Source organism: Cariama cristata, unplaced genomic scaffold (genome assembly GCF_000690535.1).
Source record: "Cariama cristata isolate BGI_N322 unplaced genomic scaffold, ASM69053v1 scaffold3322, whole genome shotgun sequence".
NCBI classification, from domain to species: domain Eukaryota; kingdom Metazoa; phylum Chordata; class Aves; order Cariamiformes; family Cariamidae; genus Cariama; species Cariama cristata.
In genome coordinates, this window is record NW_009605376.1 from 1 (window position 1) to 18,478 (window position 18,478).

General features: G+C 37.6%; 1 protein-coding gene across 1 annotated transcript in view; it reads left to right on the forward strand.

Annotated features, from left to right (window-relative positions):
- Positions 1 to 8,819: 8,819 nt before the first annotated feature.
- The window catches only part of LOC104158302 (homeobox protein MOX-2-like), a 44,319-nt gene continuing 34,660 nt past the window's right edge, over positions 8,820 to 18,478 (forward strand). The window contains exon 1 of the mRNA XM_009695911.1: positions 8,820 to 8,871. Coding sequence (XP_009694213.1) covers positions 8,820 to 8,871 — 52 coding nt within the window. The remainder of the gene's footprint in view (positions 8,872 to 18,478) is intronic.

An 18,478-nucleotide genomic window follows, 5' to 3' on the forward strand; every position in this document is an offset into this window, starting at 1 on the left:
ATAAAATCAAGGTGGTGGTAGGGGGGAGAGTTTCTTACAGTCAAGGAGAGAAACATTTGTAGTTTTGGTGACGATTTTAGCATCTGGTCCCGCGTCCCCTTCCCCCCTGCCCGATATGCCACCTCGGCTTCAAAATTCCGACTATAGCGGGCTCCTTCCCCTCCGCCCCTCGGCGCGGAGCTGGCTGCGGCTCCGGGGCCGTTGCCCAACGCTTGGAAACTCTGCCTCGGCAGCGGGGATTCGGGAGGGGAGCGGGTGCCCTGCTGCCCTGTAGGGTCGGGGTGCGCCTGCATCAAATCCTCAGCGTGGAAGGCGCAAAATTTGGAGTCCGTAAAGCAGACGGGTGAATGGGAGTTTTAGAAAGCTGCTTCACTTCAGTTTGCTGGTGGCGGGGGCGGAGGGAAGGAAGGAGCTGTCTGACTTTTAAAATCACTGCAATTCTTACTTAAAGAAGGGCATAGAAAGATGTAGACTCGCAGTCATTCCAGGGCGATGATTTGGCATCACTGAGTGTGCAAAAAAACTTGACATGATCTCTGCTTTTTAAAACGGCAAAGCCTGTCAAAGTCCCACTCTGACAAAAACCACTCGGCGAAGGCAACGCGACTGATGGCACTTCCGTTGGGGCACACATAAACAGGGGGGTCATCAAAAATACACTGAGACGGGCAGGAGGCACTTGAAAAAGAGCTCGCTCAACAGTTTGAAAACTCAAGAGCAGGCGTAGCGAATTGTTTGTTATCGAGGAAGAGAAAGTGAAAGGCTTTTCCAGATATTTATGAAGTTCACAACTGAAACCGTGACCTCTTTCACTCGAAATGCTGTGAGCTTGATAAAGTGGTAAGCAACAGAAACTATCTTAAAAAATAACCCTCAAGGATACCATCATTTTCTTCATTGTCCATTACGTTAAGAAACATTTAGAGTAATTCAGAATGGGTTTAACTGAATTTCATCTTACGTAGCTGGTATACAGGCTGAAAACTCTTCTGAGACTGAAGGCATATTTAGTTAAAACACCAGTGGCAAAATCTATTGTTGCATCTTCATTACATTTTATGAGATAAAAGGAATTCTCTGATTTCGTGAGGTGTATGAGCAATACTAAAATTTGAGTCCCTGTTACTACTGGGAAAATAACTGGATGCCTGTCAGTGTAGGGATTCATTGTATTTGTCAGTCTATTCAAAGCTGAAGGAAAAGAGGAAATTGGTCCCTTTCACTGTCAGGGACGTATCTGTATCGCTTTCTGTTTATTTCATTTTGCAACTTAAACCAAAAAAACACCAGTGGGGAACGTCCCAAACCTTACCCTGAAGTGACTGGAGTCTTCCACTGGATTTAGTGGACAAGGGTTCCAGCCTTTAGCCATGGTTATGCTTATTATTGCGCTGTACTCCGAACTTCACTTTCTAAGACTTTCTGAAGATCAAGGCAGGTAACTATTTCCTCTTCCCTTCCCCTAAGAAAAAAATATTCTTGCCGTTCACACAACTGTGAATCTCTCAAACTGAAAATAGGCATCTTTTGACAAGTGGGTAGCTGCTGTATCTTTGCATTTTCTTCAGGAAAAGCCCGAGTTTTGGACTGGACATTTAACCCCACCCCTTTATTAATCCTGAACTCTGGTGCTATATATTTAATGCCCTTCTAATGCATGGCAGCAAGAACTGCTTTTAAGTCGCTGCATTTCTATATTTGTCATCCATAATTGTCCCTCATTTGATTAAAAATCATCCCCTTTATTTCTCATTAAACTGTTTTTTTTTTTAAAAAAAAAAATTACTGTACTTGAAAGAATTTCATCTGTGCCTTCCCCACTTTTTGGAGACATATTCATCACACTTGGAACTACTTCAATAGGCATTTGTATAAAATCCTAATAGTAAATAACTAAGAAGTGAAGAGACACTGTTTAACTTTCAGTGCCAGCACTCTGAGACAATTATTAATGCTTTCGCTTATTTACAGATATATTTCCTCTTCTCAAGCATGTCACTTAAAGCCACAGAATGTTCAGTGTTTTCTTGAGCACTGAATCTGTTCCGCATTTCAGAGCTGAATTAACCTTAGGCTACCCCTTTCTTGCACTACTCTGCTTTTATTTCTGAAGGGTTATGATCAGGAACGTTGATTCACAAAGCTGAGTTTATAGATAGTTTAAGGAAAGTAAAACGTGAACGTTCCTTGTATCATTTATCTCCCAAACTGGTAACTGTTGCTCAGCCATATAGACACTCTGAAAATTGCCCAGCATAGAAACTCCATTTTACTTATTTGTTATGATGGCGGGAGTGTAGTGGTTTTTTTTAAACTATAAACAAAAATCCATGGGGAGAGCAAAATTTTGGATGATAGACTTTGCGTTTGTCTCTGTGCTTGCTCTTTTTCCCTGGAATTCACATATTGCAGGGGAATGGGAGGACAGAAATATTTTGCGCTATGCTGTGTTACCCTTTTGTTTGCGATTGAGAAAGCAAGGTGAAATGTGCTTTCGTGGTAGTTTTACAAACTGACTGACAGTTTTCTTTCGCCCTAACCCAGGTTTTAAGCAGTTTGGGAAGTTCCCTTTGAAGATATTGAATAGGCTGCTACAGAACAGGGTGCAATTGTCAACTGTCCTTGTTGTAAAGGACTGGGAAATACAGCTTACTTAGTCATCGACTCCTGCATGCTACAGCTGTCCGTGTCTCCAGGTTTTGTAGTTGCTCTCTCATTATCTTCAGAACATTCCTTTCAACCTGCGTAGGCCCAGAAGCGGGTCAGTAAACTAGCCTGCGAGTTGAGGAGTGATGCACACAAATCTTTAGGTGTTAACGTTTTGCAGTGAGTAATGGCATCTGCATCCTTGCCTTTGTAACTCAGCTCTACGTATGTCGAGGATGTAGGAGTAAAAAGACGATACTAATTTTGAGGACAGGTTACAAATAAAATTGCTTATTTTAAAGTGCACTAATGATCAGAATTATCTGTGTGATGCAGTATCTAATGAGGTGCGGATGAAAACCATGCTGAGTGTATAAAAAACATATTCTTGGAGTGCTTTGTTTGTGATACGAGTTCTATATGGAATATTTTTGATTTTTCTAATGTCTCCCCTCCTCATTACTTGACTGTGACTTTGAGGCCATTTTATTTCTGTTTTTTATAGAGTAGGTTTTGATTCTCAGACAATGCAGAACACATCAAATGCAAAATTACTACCGCAATTGTCGTAAGTTGGTTTACTTAGATCCAAGCTTTCAGTCAGGAGAAAAGCATATTAGTGCCTATGTAGAAAGTGTAATCTAGGTTTACTGAGAAATATGAAAAGAAAGTGAATCTGGTAGCCTTAAGAAAGCCTAAAAGGCTATGGTGAAAAAAATATCTTTACTATGCTGAAAAGACCAGGGGGAGTCTGAGTATTGTTGAAGGAATTTTTCTAAGCACTACAGCTATTCAAACATTTAATTGTGATAGATAAATATATGTTATAAGTAAATTTGATTCCAGTTAAAGTCTAATGTAATTAAACACATGGCCCCAGTGTTTTTTTTTTTTTTTTTTTTTTTTTTTTTTTTAAAGTTTGACATGGAAAAATGTTTTTATATGGTGCAGATTTCCAAGGAAAGGGTAGCAGGGAGCAACAACTATTCATATTTTTGACTGTATTTACAATAGTATCATATAGAAAGACTGCTGTTAAACCTACAAAAACATTTCAGGAATCCAGTGTTTCAATAGCTGTTCTGTTGCGTTTTGTTCATTGACAAATCACACGGAAAGAAAACAATACTCTTTTTTCCCAGTGTTTTAACATCTTTCATAACCTACCTATTCTCAACATGCAAGCAGTAAAAAGTTACATCTCCAGGGAATTTATTTTAAACACATCTAAATATCATAAATCATATGTACTTGTTTGAAATGGTCTCTAAAAAGCAGATCATTTTGATAAATGATTATAAATACTGCGAAATCATGGGTTTTGAGGACTTCTGATTGGTTTCTGAAACACATCAGTAAGAAAAATGAGCTGCACACTTGTAATCAAAAAGAACTGTGTAACTGATTCATTAATATGTCTGTGCTTTTCAGTGTGGTTGTAAACAGAAGCAAGAAAAAGTACATAATAAAGCATAGTTTTTCTGGAAAGAGTTAATTTGTTTGGTATCCAGTATAAAAACATCACTTACCATTAAAAAAACCCCACCACCAACAAAAAACCACCTCTGTAGATTTCATAAATTAAACAAGTTCAAAATCCGATGAAGAATAATTGTAGATTTAGGAGAAAACTTGTAAGGCTGATTGCTTAGCAAATATTGGGCTACTTAGTGGGCTACTTGCTGGATTGTTTAATAGATGAAAATTTGCGATGCGTTCACTTTTGCTCTCAGGACATATAATCAGGAATGTTTCTAGGACTGTAAAATTTTTAAACACTATTTTACTAATACATTCTCAGAATTCTTTGTCCACAGCCAAAGAATAATTTTGTGTGGACAGAAATAAGTATGACCTATAATTATGCATTTCTGTCTGTTTATATATATCATTCAGTAGGATTTACACTTCCCGCGCCCCCCCCAACCCGCCCTTGTAGAAACACTGGGGTCCCAATCTAGACGTTCACTGGAGCACAAATGTTTTTGTGAGAAGGTCTGTTGACTGTAGTGGAACTACTGAAGTGTTCAAGGTTTTTTAAGCCATTGGAGCTTAATTCTGTTACTCTGTTTTAAATCTTTGGCACAGAAATGTAATTGTATGTTCTTCTTTTATTATTTGGTATTAAGCACTATCAAAGATCCCAGTCTTCAAAGCAAAGTCACCGAGGGGTCTGGATGAGTAAGAAGTGTTGTACTAGAACAAAATGCGGAAGGAGATATGGGCACATGGGGATTAAAGATCTAAACATTCTGGCAATATCTGGAGAAAATTTCACTAAAACTTTTCAAAAAATCGTGGTTGTAGTTACCTGTCTGGATTTTTAAACTGCTGTTGCATGGTAGGGACAGAAAAATGCTTTATAATTCTTGCAGGTATTTATTGATAAAATATTAGGATTGCCTGGTTATTTGAGCATTGCCAATTCAGCATTATATATATAAATGGAATTTTAATTTCATTGGTTTTAACATCCTAGGATAAAATTTGTCCTAACATATCTAACATAACTTCTCTAGTATTTTGCACAGTAAGTAATCAGAGTTCGGATTTTTTTTTGTCAGACTTGTTGTCCTTTTTAGACATGCTAATTATTTAATAAGTGCTTTTTAATTGCATATAGTTTGCTGTTTGGAAATACTCATTCTTTAGTGATGTGATGACTCGATAAGCTGTATCTTTGAAGTCCTCAAGAGCAGGATTGAGCTCTGTGTCTTGAAATTCAAGGGAAGGTGACAACATTATCTCTGCTGCTGTCTGCTAATAATCCGATATTGCACATCGAATTTTTGCTTTGAGCAAATACACTGTTACATGGCAGTGTGAATGGTCGCTGTAGCACGTTTCTTTCAGTAGCAAAATGTATTCTACCAAGCAGTTTTGCTAGTCTCCGGAAATGAAGTGAAATAAATCCGGTTTCATCTGCTAGAATGAACAAAGTTTAAATCCATCAGTAAAATGTAGTTATGGTGGGGTTGGGTTCAATCCTTATTTTTGCTATGTTATCCTGTGTCCTTGTTCTAATACACTTAAGAATGCAACTTGAAAGGACATGAAAGGAAAGTCATATTTTTTAAATATAAATATAAATACTTGCATATGTCGCTAATAAGGTTTCTGTCTAAAGTAGTGTGGTGTTAGAGAATTTTGATAAACAGTGCTTGAGGCTACTTCATTACATCAATGCACAGCTGGGCACTGAACCCAGCCTCATGATCTGTCTCGAGGCTGTGCCCCAACCTATATAATGGCAATACCAGTGCTTTCCTTCCATTTGTAAAGTACTGTAAGCTTTTATTAAATGAAAAGCTCTGTGTGCGTGTGTGCTTTTTTTAGTAGGCTTTAAAGACTTACAGATCTGCATCACCATTTCTCAAGTACTGCTGGTGACAGGGTAGGAGCGAGATGGTGCACAGCCACCTCGCAGAAAAAGCCTTCCTCCCACTCCTCAGCAGGGCAATCACATCACCTCTACCACCGTGGGCTTGGGGGGCTGCGTAGGTGTGTGTGCACAGCAAGAAGTCATTTGACTTCTGGGGTGAGTGTCTGGGGTCTTTGATGACCGGATAGCTGCTTTTCTATTGTATTTAATGAAAGTTTGAATTAAAAAATGTCCTGATGTAATTGTGTTGGACACACACAGTCTAGTCTTGTATGTCTTTTAATTATTTGAATGACCGTGGGCTTGGGGGGCTGCGTAGGTGTGTGTGCACAGCAAGAAGTCATTTGACTTCTGGGGTGAGTGTCTGGGGTCTTTGATGACCGGATAGCTGCTTTTCTATTGTATTTAATGAAAGTTTGAATTAAAAAATGTCCTGATGTAATTGTGTTGGACACACACAGTCTAGTCTTGTATGTCTTTTAATTATTTGAATGACTAAAAAAGTTATCAAAATAAATGCTTTATAAACATACATGCTAAGGGAAGTTTCACCTGGAAGATATTGATGACAAAACTCCCACCGATTTTTGGTAGTAGCAGATTTTAAGATAGGCATTCTTACTATGATTGTAGCTTAGTTGAGAGAAAGAGATAGACCAGTTAGCCGTGCTAGTGCTTATGCTTTTTGTGATACGCTCTCTCGCATGCTTGCAGCGGCAAACACAGCAAAGGAATGCTTGTTTAAAAAAACCGCTGCTGCCATCGGTCTTAGCTTTCTAGCATTTGTTGTCCTTGTTATTTATTAATATATTACAAAATCTGTGTCCTTTGATAAGTTTACCTAAACCATACCCATTTAAAATAGTATTTTAATAGACAAAAATTTAAATCACACATGTTATTCAATCTCTGCTAATTTTATATATATATCTGTAATATCACTAGTGCAGAGTTGCATCACAGTATCCTAGCATTCACTGAGTGATGCAAAGTGGAAAAAAAATCATTAATATAATGGGATATAGTAGTAGACAGTTCACTGTCATACATGAAAAGTTGCTTCTGAAGTCAACTGAGGTTGTCAAAATTCTACTTGGTAACATCAGTGATATTAAAGATGTAATATTCACTGTAGATTAGGGAGGATGTCCTTAATTTTGAGATCTTAGGCCTACAGAAGACAGTAACATACCTCCTATTCGGAACGCGAGTTTATTTTCTATACAGAATTGTGACTTTTACAAATAGTTTTGGGGGTAGGTTACTTGACTGGAAGTTGTGCATATTACTAAATAGGCATGCGATTATGCATGAAAAGAAAAACCAGGAATCACACTTTGAAATTGGCTACTGAATATTTTGTTGTGTAATGATGAATGTAATCATTCAATACTATGCAGTCTGAAATCACTGGAGCTTCTTGCTCAATACAAAGAAAAAAAGCAGTCTGAACTTTGTATTGAAAATTACCTGTGCTGCATAAACCTTGCAGTAGTGGGAAAAGGGGCCCTTAAAATACATAAATCGAAGAAAACATACATGAAAGCTTAATGGTCATTTGAAAGAACAGTTATTTTGTACGCAAACCTATATTTCCTTTTATCTTTCTTTTCAACAAATAAAATAATTGACTAAACAGCAGAAGAAACAAGTCTCAAAGGAATGATTTCTTTCTTTCTTTCTTTCTTTCTTTCTTTCTTTCTTTCTTTCTTTCTTTCTTTCTTTCTTTCTTTCTTTCTTTCTTTCTTTCTTTCTTTCTTTCTTTCTTTCTTTCTTTCTTTCTTTCTTTCTTTCTTTCTTTCTTTCTTTCATGAAACTGCTTCTTGGACTAGAGAAAAATTGGTTGATTGAATATTATTTTATAGGAAATAGGATATGAAAAACTAAAACTGAAACAGATTACTGCAGGCATTTAAAAGTCCTTCTTCCTTCTGTATCCTTTCAGAACTCTAATAGCTATTTTTTATTTTTAGTAAGTGAGCCTGAACAAATGCTGCCTTACATAAACTGTGTTAGATGCACTTCAGTAGCCTCTGCCACCATTGTGAGTTTTAATTCTTAGACTGCGATCCTACAATCATGCCAGTATGCATTTAATTTTGTATGTTGGGAGATGAATGAAATCTTGGGTGTGTTGAAGTCGAAACTATTGAGTGGAGCCAGGACTCCACAGAAGAAGTAGTCATATTACTTCGACAGGAACACACCTGAGCTTAAGTGTATGTTTACACCTTTTAGTGAATTGGGGACATTAGTCACTTAAGTTTACCAAGTGGAAAAAACTGTTTCCCACTTTGGTCCTTCTAAAAATAGATACTAAAAAATCTGTTGGACATATGTGGACTGACAATATAGCTCTGAAGAGAGCTGAATGAACTGTGGGTTTTTCTACCTGCCAAGCAAAAAATGGCATATTCTAGAAGCATGCAGTGTACCCTGAGTGTGCACAGGGGCTTCTTTGGAAGGGGGTGTTTTTACGGGGTGAGCGAGGCTTCTCAGGCCTACGGGTCTCAGTAGCTTTTCAAGCCTTTCATTTTTTTTTCCAGTTGGTGCAGAATACCAGAACACTGTAGGCCCCGTCCTCATAGGATATGTGGACAAGCAAAACCTACTTGTTAAAATGTGCTTATTGCTGTAAAAAGAATGCTAGGACTAGGTGACTAGATGTCTCCCAAATTCATGAAAATATCAGTTGCTTTAATGAAGGCAAAAGAACTGAAGTCAGATATGTTGATAACTGTACAATGGCATATTTTGCGAGGCTTTGGTACACTGAGCTGGTAAAAATGGCATGAGTGGAAGCCCCGGCGACTACGGCGACATTGACTGCTTGAAGATGCCTTGTAAAGCTTTGTGCTTGGAATGCCAGACAGTGTTTTCTGCCAGAAGAAAACAGCAGTCTAATGGGGGCTAAGGCATGTTCACTTGTTTCAAATGGATATTTTCTGAAGTAGACTTTAAAACCTAGTAAAAGTCCACAAATCATACTCACCTTACATAGGGTTTAGGGAGAACTGAGAACATTGCAAGTCCTTTGCACTTTGGGATTACTGATTTAATTGACTCAGAAGTGACATAGTAGTATTAAGCTCTTTTTTTTTTCTTTTTTTTCCCCCCTTTCTATATTCTTGTTTTGGGAGTACCACAATGACCTCAAGCCACAGCTGTGTGTTAAGTCTTTGCGTTCCTGAGGACATTAGAACAATACACACTGATGATCTCACTCCAGGCTCCCTGTCCCTCCCTCCCTCCCTTTCTTTTTTTACACAAGTCCGTTTCTGAAGGACTGTACGCCTGTATATCCTTTCAATTTCATTTTATCCTTGATGAATGAGCACTTTCTTTTTTTGAAAAACAAAATATACTACCCTTTACCTTAATGGGAAGTTAACCAACAATAATTTAAGAACTTCAGTGATCCGCTAACTAGAACAGTACTGTTAGGTAATAGTCTGTTGGGCAATGCAAGATGAAGCAGTTACGGATCAGTGGAGCAAAGTCAGATAAAAATAGGTGGCTTCATTAGCAGTTGTCCATAAGGTGCAGCATTATCTTTTTTTATATTATTACCACTTTAATGTACATGATTTTCTAATAGATTATATTATTGGGCCAATAAAAAGAGTAAATATTCTGTCTGTATTATTTGTTTTTATGAAATAAAATATTATTATTAAAAGTAGTAAATAGAACAACTTAAATTATAAAATTAAAAAAAAAATACTGTGAATATGCGCAGGAGAAAAAGCTGGAGACAAGGACACAAATGTTTTCAATTGGTTTACCTTATGAAGAAATATTCTGCCAAATTTTCCTGTAGCTTTGGTTTAGCTTTGCATTTTAATTTTTTTCTCCACTCATTCAGACGCCTTTGCTTTTTACACTTCGATACATTGCTATAACTTTATGAGGCAGACATCTTTATTGCTTTAATATGAGGGTATATACAGAAATCTAACAGTATTCGAACCCTATAAAGCTATCTTTATTTCACTGTTTCCAAACTGAAATTTAGACATGCAGAGAAGGCGCTAATCGAGTTTGCAGTGTGCTGGCATGAGAAATATCAGAGATTTAATGTTTTTGTATTTGCAAACATATCAAGAGAGCTTTGCCAGACGTGACACCCAAACAAACACTTTTTTTGGATAGAGATTGTATGTTTCAAGTACAGTGGCTAAATGCATCCAGCCGTTTTGAAGTATGTTTGCTGAAATATAACTTACAGAATGACTCAATCCTTCAAAGTTCTTGGGGAAGCCGTTTCCTTCCCTCCTGCAAAAGTCACTCAGTGCTTTGCCAGACTGTGTACTGATGCTCTAATCCCGTTGAAGCTTAGGTTACTGTGTATAATTCTCTTGGAATTAATACTATAATGTTGAAAAAGTTAAGCACAGACATGTTGGTTGCTACTTTGTCATTGATTCCTTCAACTCAATGGTGTGCGGCTAAGAAATGTTTGGAGTTCTGCAACATATGGGTAGATATCATTAAAATATTATTTATGGAGGTTCTGGCTTGCTTTATGTTTTTCAGGCATGTTTCCACAACTAATTGATAGTCTTAATTCTCACACACACAAACTAAAAGCTGCATCCATGTTAACCTTGAAACATATGGTTGACTTGATTATGTGGATAAGTGGAAAGCTTGATTCTCTGCATATAGTGGAGTCTGGCTACATGTTATTGCTGGCCTATTAATGAAAAGGACCTTGTTAATGTATCAGCAGACTCTTATTACAAAAGGCAGAGGTGAAATCCATACTGAGCTAGAAATGCAAAAAGTACAGCTTTTATCTGAGGTGTTCATATGAATTTACATGGAGCCTTACTAGTTATTTCGTGGAGGGTTCGTGTTCCCTAAATACCTCTGGAAGAGTATTTCTGCAAGTTTGGGAACTGAAGCAAGTCCAGGGAATGTGTGTAGCGCATTGCACAACAAGTACAAAAAGAAAGTCTCGCTAATCAGCCTTTGCACCTCCCCTGCCATGTCATTTAATGTCTTGTATCTCTCAGCTCTCATAAAGCCTAAGAGCTAGCTTTATGCAGTTAAAGTCAGTTTCTTTATAAAAGCAGACAGCATTTCCTTTCCTTCCAGGGCAAGAATGCACAGATGTAGGAAAAAAATGCTCACAAAAGAGACCTGGGGTAAGCACAAAGCATCTTTTTACAGCAGCAAAACAACTTCATCCTTGGTTTCCCCAGTACAAGGCCATGGACTGCTGCTTGTTCTGAACAGGCTGAGAACTATGGTTTAGAAGATCTTATTTTGCCATGAGAGTTTGCAAGTTGCTGTTATCAATCTTCTCTCTCTCCATCATGTTTTCAGACTGTTTTGCAAATGACTTTTATACCACTTAACAGAAATCAAATCCTGTTTTCCTGCCCTGGCCCATTCTCGGCTCCTATTTTAACCCTGCCAAAACGAAAGCTGTTGAAATGATCCTACCTTTCAATCATACCCTTTTGAAATTCCCTTCCTAGAATCCTTCTTCTGGTTCCAACTTATCCTCTCAGAGTTAAACTTACTCCTCTGCGAGGTGTTGCCCAACTGCTGCTCAGCCAATGTTTTGGATCCTGTTTCTTATCTACCTCAATGCTTTCTCTGTTCTGTCTCAAGTGTGTTCTTCCTTTTTCCATTCACACTCTTCTCTGTCTTTGGTGCGGCTCACGTACATGCAAGAAACATCCAGAAGCAATATTCTGTCATTATTCCATTGGCCCCAAACTATCAGTTGTTTTACTGTGAACTTACTTTTGGTAACTGTAGGTCAGACATGGCTCTTCTATGCATTTATGGTGTGTAAAAAGAGTGTGCAAGGCTGAGAATAAACAGGAAAAAAAAAGATAAAACAAATGTTTCATGTGCTCTCTCTTCTCTTTTTGAGGTTTTAACTTCATAAGAGTGTGTACCACAGAGCAGATTCTGTAAACAGCTATAGCGGAAAGCGAGTATGACCCAGCCATGACAATGCTGATGGTTAATATTTAATACCAGTGATGTATCCAGTGTTGAGAAGAGCCCTGTATAAAAAGGGAGTATTTGAAACTAGGCCAAATGGGTGAAAAAAAAAGAATCTAACTTTCTTAAAATGCACTCTTTTAATTCCAAGATTTTAGGTAATAAATACTTGTGCCAGAAGGAATGTGCTTTAAAGAAAGCAAAGTCTCATTTTGAAGGCGCCTGTAAACTCTTTAAATAGCATTGGCAATTTGTCCTTTTGCTCTAAGCTTTCTGTAAGAACAATTTTGAAAACAGTAAAATATTTTTTGTGATTCCATTTCATTGATATAATAGAGATGAACATACATTTGTTGTGCATGTGAGTGTGTGTGTATATCAAATCTAAAATGACAGCAGATAGGGACCTGGATAGTCCACTTGATTTGATGGGACCAGCACTTAGTTATACTGTCCTATTTTATTCCTAAATATGTTTTAAAAACAGTTTGGGGAGGATGAGGGAGCTGCAGGCAGGGAGAGAAAAGAAAAGGTACAGGAGTCTTGCTTATACCTTTTGAATGCTTGGGCTTGGCAATTTTGCAGTTATTTTCAACATCTAGCATTTTTCAGTGTAATATCAGCAAATAGAGTGCATGGTAAAATTACAGGAGATATTAAATCTCAACTCTGGAGACATAAATTCACATGAGGATCAGATCACAAGATTGGCTGCTTTCCTGCTAGTCTCCAGTGGGCTTTTTTCCATATCACAAAAATCACCATACAGTTTGGCACGACCTTCAGGCTCAGTGAAGAGGGTTCTGTTCCAGGACTGAAATAGCCAAAAGCACTAGATGCCAGAATTGAGGTGCATTTGCAGTGTAGGACAGAGACAGTTTTACAGCTTTTGTCTCAACTCTTCTTTCCCCTTGCTAGGAATAAATCTGTTTGGGTTTTGGTAGGAGTTCTATCAACTTTATAGAGGAAAGAGGGAGGAATGAGATGCTAACCTTAGTATTTGTGACTTCATAACTAATGAAAACCTAGAAGTGTGTTGTGTCAGTAACCCACATTTCTGCAGCACACATTAGAATCTAATAGAGAGTATTTGAGAAGATTTAAAAAAATTGGTAAACAGATACTTTTCTGGTCAAAATTAGAAAAAAAATTAAACAAGAAAGTTGCAGACTTCTGAAAGTGATGGAGTCCTGCTCCCTTAGCCCAACTCCATCAGCAAGCTGATGTTTCCAGCAACTTCAAAAACAGAAGACTTCTCTGTAATCCTAAATGTACATAAGGAACAGATTAAAGTCCTGATTTGTGAAAAAATTTGAGCAGATGCTTAAGAACCATTGACTTCAATGGGAGTTAAACATGTCCTCACACACGCTTTTTGAACTGGAGACTAATAAGGATACTAAAAAGGATCAAGAGGCTGCCCCCCTTCAGGAAATGCTGCCAAACTGTCATAGCTGAATGCTTTTTTTGTCATAATAATACTCACTTTCATCACTACCCTCCTCACCTCACCTCCAACCTTCACAAAGAGGAGAAAACAACCCTTCTCTCCCTCTCTTCTCCAAGCAACTCTATGCTAGGCCAAGCTTTCTTTGGCTCCAAAATGGAGAGGAACTACAGACTCTGCGGTGTCCATTAGGTATGCCATTATTTCCAGTGTAATGAATGTGGATGATGGTCAGGTGGTACAGTGGATGGTTGTTGAACAACCTCCCTGAGGTTGAATTAATTACAAGATAATTAATTACATTGCTGTCTAGCTATGCAGACCTAGGAATGATTGGAAGGACATAAAGCACAGTACAGGTTTTAAAGAAAAATTAAAAAAAAAAAAAAAAAAAGGAAGGAAAGGAAGCCTTGCTAAAAAGTCACACGTAATTTACCTAGAGGAATCCTATCTGCAAGGAAAAAGGTATCCCCCACCAAACAGCAATCCATATTAATATTCTTTTATTAGATGAATGACAGATGAAGTGAAGTAGTGATGACTAAAAGGCTTGAGTGTGGGTTGATTTCTTTCAATTCTGTATGACAAAATGGGTTATGCATGTGGTTTGTGAGTGTGGTACTCATTTATTAAATGCTCATTTGGACTTTAAAAAATAGCTTGCCTTCATTAGCAGTCTTGGGAAACAGACTCCATGGTGTAATAAATCTCACTTGCAGGAATTTTGGCCTGATACTCATCTTAAAAGACTCCAAACTTTCTTTTTCTGAACCTTATCTCATGCTCTGCTACAGTCCTAAGTAATTTATCCCTTCTCTTCATCATCCAGCTTTAGAAGGCAATTCTTATGCATCCTTATATACAGGATTAGTTAGTTTGGGGATGAGTCTTTGCTCTTATCTTCGAGTCACTCATTCCAAATTTTTCATTTTATTTTCTTAAGGTCAGAGGTAACTTTGACATAATTGCTGCTTAGCATAGTATCACTTAGAGAAAATAATTTCTGTATGAATAATAAAGCAGTGGAAATATTAAACCTGAGTATAGTTTGGAAAAGAAAAACTGATGAGAAGAATGCTCATTGGGTATAGGAAAAGCTGAAAATGGACTGTATGTTTCTTTCCGTCTCCTATATTTTATTAAATTAACTCATGTAAATTAGTAAAGATGTTTCCTGCCAACTCTGTTTACGTGCTTCTTGAAGCAGCTTGCTTTCATTCAAGTCAGAAAAAACCACAGATTTCCATTCATGGTTTTGTGTTTTCACTGGTCACTGTTTCCTTTGCTGCTGTGTGTGTCGTAAAACTAAAATGAGATATCCATTTGTTCTTTACTTTTGTCCAGTGAACTCTACTTATTCATGAACGGGCGTGAAAGAATTGAATGTTTCAGTATTCACTGTGATAAGTCTGCAAAATTTCTATGTTCTTAAGCAGAGACTTTCTTAAAATGTTTGAGTTTGCACATTTCTGCAGAACGGGTTTCCCCGTAGTAGGAAGAGGACTGGGAACTGACCTTTACTCTCCCAGGGTTAGTATCACATAATTATGTGCATTTCCTATGTCATCTGTTTTAGTTGCAGAGGTGTGGCACTGCCACGTAGTCATATTTGCCTGTCTGTCTCAATAGCTGCCCTCTAACATTTAAATACAAAGTCTTATGACTACTTTGCACAGCTTTCAACCATCTTGGGACATATCAGGGTCCAGGCACAACGATGTATTCTGGGCTCCACGCCACTGTAGGGTGGACATAATTGTCCTGAGCCCTGAGCAGCATGTAGTCTTAAAACTTCCCTTAGCATGGTGTGGCACAGCACACATTGACTTATGTTCTACTTCCACATCATGATGTGATCTCCTTTTTGTTTTCTTATAGAATTTACTTGCTAATTTTCTGACTGTTTCTTCTACTGTGTTTTGTTTTATGCTGATTTTCAGCCTGTTCCATCTTCAAATCTGTGAGTTAATCTGTGACCAATTTTTGATAGCCAAGTAAGACGGATTCATACTTTTCTAAATGTATCAAACCAAATAATCTTGCTCCAAAAAGTATTGTTTTGAAAGGTATATTTTTACAATGACTTTATACAAACTTTATGTTTCCTACTAATAAAAAAGAATATATTACCAATAGTCCCTAAATGGGAATTTTGCTAAGTTAGTGTTTTATTCATCTTATTATACTAAGGAATTTAAAAGCTAGAAAAGCTGGCATTAAACTGAAAGGGCAATGGAAAGTTGGTAGCCTAAACATTTGTTTTGATTCATATGGAAGGAAAGAATTTGGACCAGATGCTTGAAAGAGCTCAGAACCCAGCAACCCCCATTGTTCTTCATTTAGGTGCCTAAATGGTAACAGTCGAGTGTGCAGTTTTCTTGAAAGCCAATCCTTTTGTGTTGAGGCAGCTTTTAGGCTTTAGCCTATCTCTTCCTGGCTGCAGAACTTTAACTGTAAATATTTTATTCAGAATTGTCCCTCATCTATATCGTTCAAGCATTTGCTTATGGTTAAGAAATCTATTGTTAATACTGCAGGGCTGCAACCCCTTCAGTGTGTCCTGGGTTTTAAAAATACGTGTCCCTCACATTGCTTTCATCCTGGGGACCTACTTCTCTGAATCTAATGCATTGGTAATACATTTCCAAGGAGTTCAACCAGTGTGTGGCCTCTTGAAGTGCGGTACATTTATATGCTTTTATTTGCTTTAGACTGAAAATCCTGTAAAATATATTTTAAAGAAACCAGGGCTGTGCACTTTCTTCTATAGAGTAAGCTCCCAGTCCTAGAAAATTTCTTGAGTTAGGCTAGTATATAGGGTGCTTGCAAATCATTGTGCTTATACTTTAAGGTTGATAATATACAGATGATCATAATATGCAAATTGCAGGATTGGGTTAAATCAAGATCAAACAAGGCATCTAGTGCGCCTTCTTATAGTTAAGAAAAGGATAGTAAAAATTAGCTCTTGGTTTTACATAAGTTCTGTATACACACACTGTCTCACACACAAATACAAACACAGTAAAAATACCATTTGAACTTTTATTGTGCTGCGGGCTCTATAAGATGTTGTATTTGATTCAAAAGCACCTTTGGATTTAATTCTTGGATTATGAGTTTTTAAAATTTAGATGTAATTACTAAAAGGAAGGGGCTATTAGTAGGCTTAAAAGACTAAGACTAAATTTTAATAAATAAGCCACCATGCTACCCTGCAACCCCAAAGTAGAGAAGGTGGGTGGCTTTGAAATAAGACACTGGAAAGTAATTGAGGAGAAAAAAAATTGAGTTTTCAACTCTGCCATAGATATCATGTATGAATTTGCCTACTAGAACATTGCCCAGAAGCACCCAAGCAGTCTTCAGGGCTAGAAGGTAGCACATACAGGTCAGCATTGTGATTTTGCAGGCAAACTGCCCCTGCTGAGAAGCAAGTAAGTTGTTTTGGGCAAATCACCCTGACTATACTCCCTACAGCAGTCCCTGTGTAGACCTGCTAGTTTCATTTCCTTCAGAGTGATTTCAATAATCTTTACACAGTGCTGTAGTTATTCCATACTTCAGATCTTCAGTCTGTAAAATGGGCAAAACTAGCTTACAGTTCCTTATTTATAAACAAAGCTAAACCATTCAGGATGTCAAGCTAGACTGGGGAGTAGGAGGAGTCAAAATGCAGTGATAATTCCAGTTACTAAATGCTGAGCAAATTACCGATCAAAGTATTTTTGAGCAGGTATGTGGCTCCGAAGAATAAATAACACTTTTTATTTTATCATCTTAAATAGAGGCATTTTTATAAGTTTGATGATTTTTTGAGCCAATTACTGGCAGATGTGCTTTAGCCAACCATATGTATAGAGGTGATGTACAGATATATTTCTCTGCCTCAACAAATATTCCAGCTTCTTTCCAAATGGTGTGTTTGTTTGGCTGATGCACGACCTCAGCCAGACATTTTTCTGAAATTGAATCCAGATCAAATGGAATGCCCTATTGACTGGCTGGATCTCGGTGCTTGCCTTGATCAATGTTCCTCACCCTTATAGAAAACGGGCAGTTCTCAGGTTATCTGGGATTTTCTACATCGGTTCCTATATGTTATCCATAAATCTATTTTACCTTCTTTGACAGATGCAATTGTCACATCCAGTTAGCATTTGAAGACTATAGCAACATAAATTTGGTAGTATCTTGCTCTAGGATGTTTTTATTTATTTATTTTTCCCCTTGAGACCACACAGTCCTCTGAGTAAACCTTCACATGTTGCAAACCTACCAACTGCTGAAAACCCTGTGCGTTTTCCTCTTGGTGGACTGAGTTCGATCAACCATATTGTACAATTTATATTGGTTCTCAATAAAGTTTCATATCAATTTTCATGTTTTATTGCTCTGATGTAAAACTCTCGTCCCCTAGGAGGTATTGTGAATTGACATATTGTGAATTGTCTCTCCAGAACTAAGAAATTCTCTTTTATCCTGAGATTTAATTGGAAGAGATCAGACACCCAGTTTTTTCTTGCCTGTCACTGACTGACTCATTGCAGGAGATATTCAACAGGCTTGCTCCTTTTGCTGTATTTTCAAGTCTAAAAGTAGGCCATCAATGTACCTGGATATTTTTCAGTACAATGGTTATTACATTTCTGTACAGAGCTCTCAGAAATTGTGTGAAGGGTGCTATATAAATGTACAGATTAGAGTGGAGTGGATTAAATAGGACTGGATTTCTGGAATGCACATCACCCCTTACTATGAGTTCTCATAGTGTGGTTAGAGCCAGCCTGTACTGCATGAAAATTTTTTTGTGATGTCCATTTAACCAATAAATCTGTCATCACTGACTGGTCTCCATTTCCTCTGAAATAAACAAATCACTATTAGGTTCTTTGAAGCAGCAGACTGCCAGGAAACACAAAAGTCACTTTTGCTTCATCCACAGAGATAAAGTAGTTAGTAAGTGGAAATGAGCTGCAACTGAAGGAGCCTCAGTGTTCTCACACCTGCTAGAAAGTACAGTAGATTTCCACACAGCA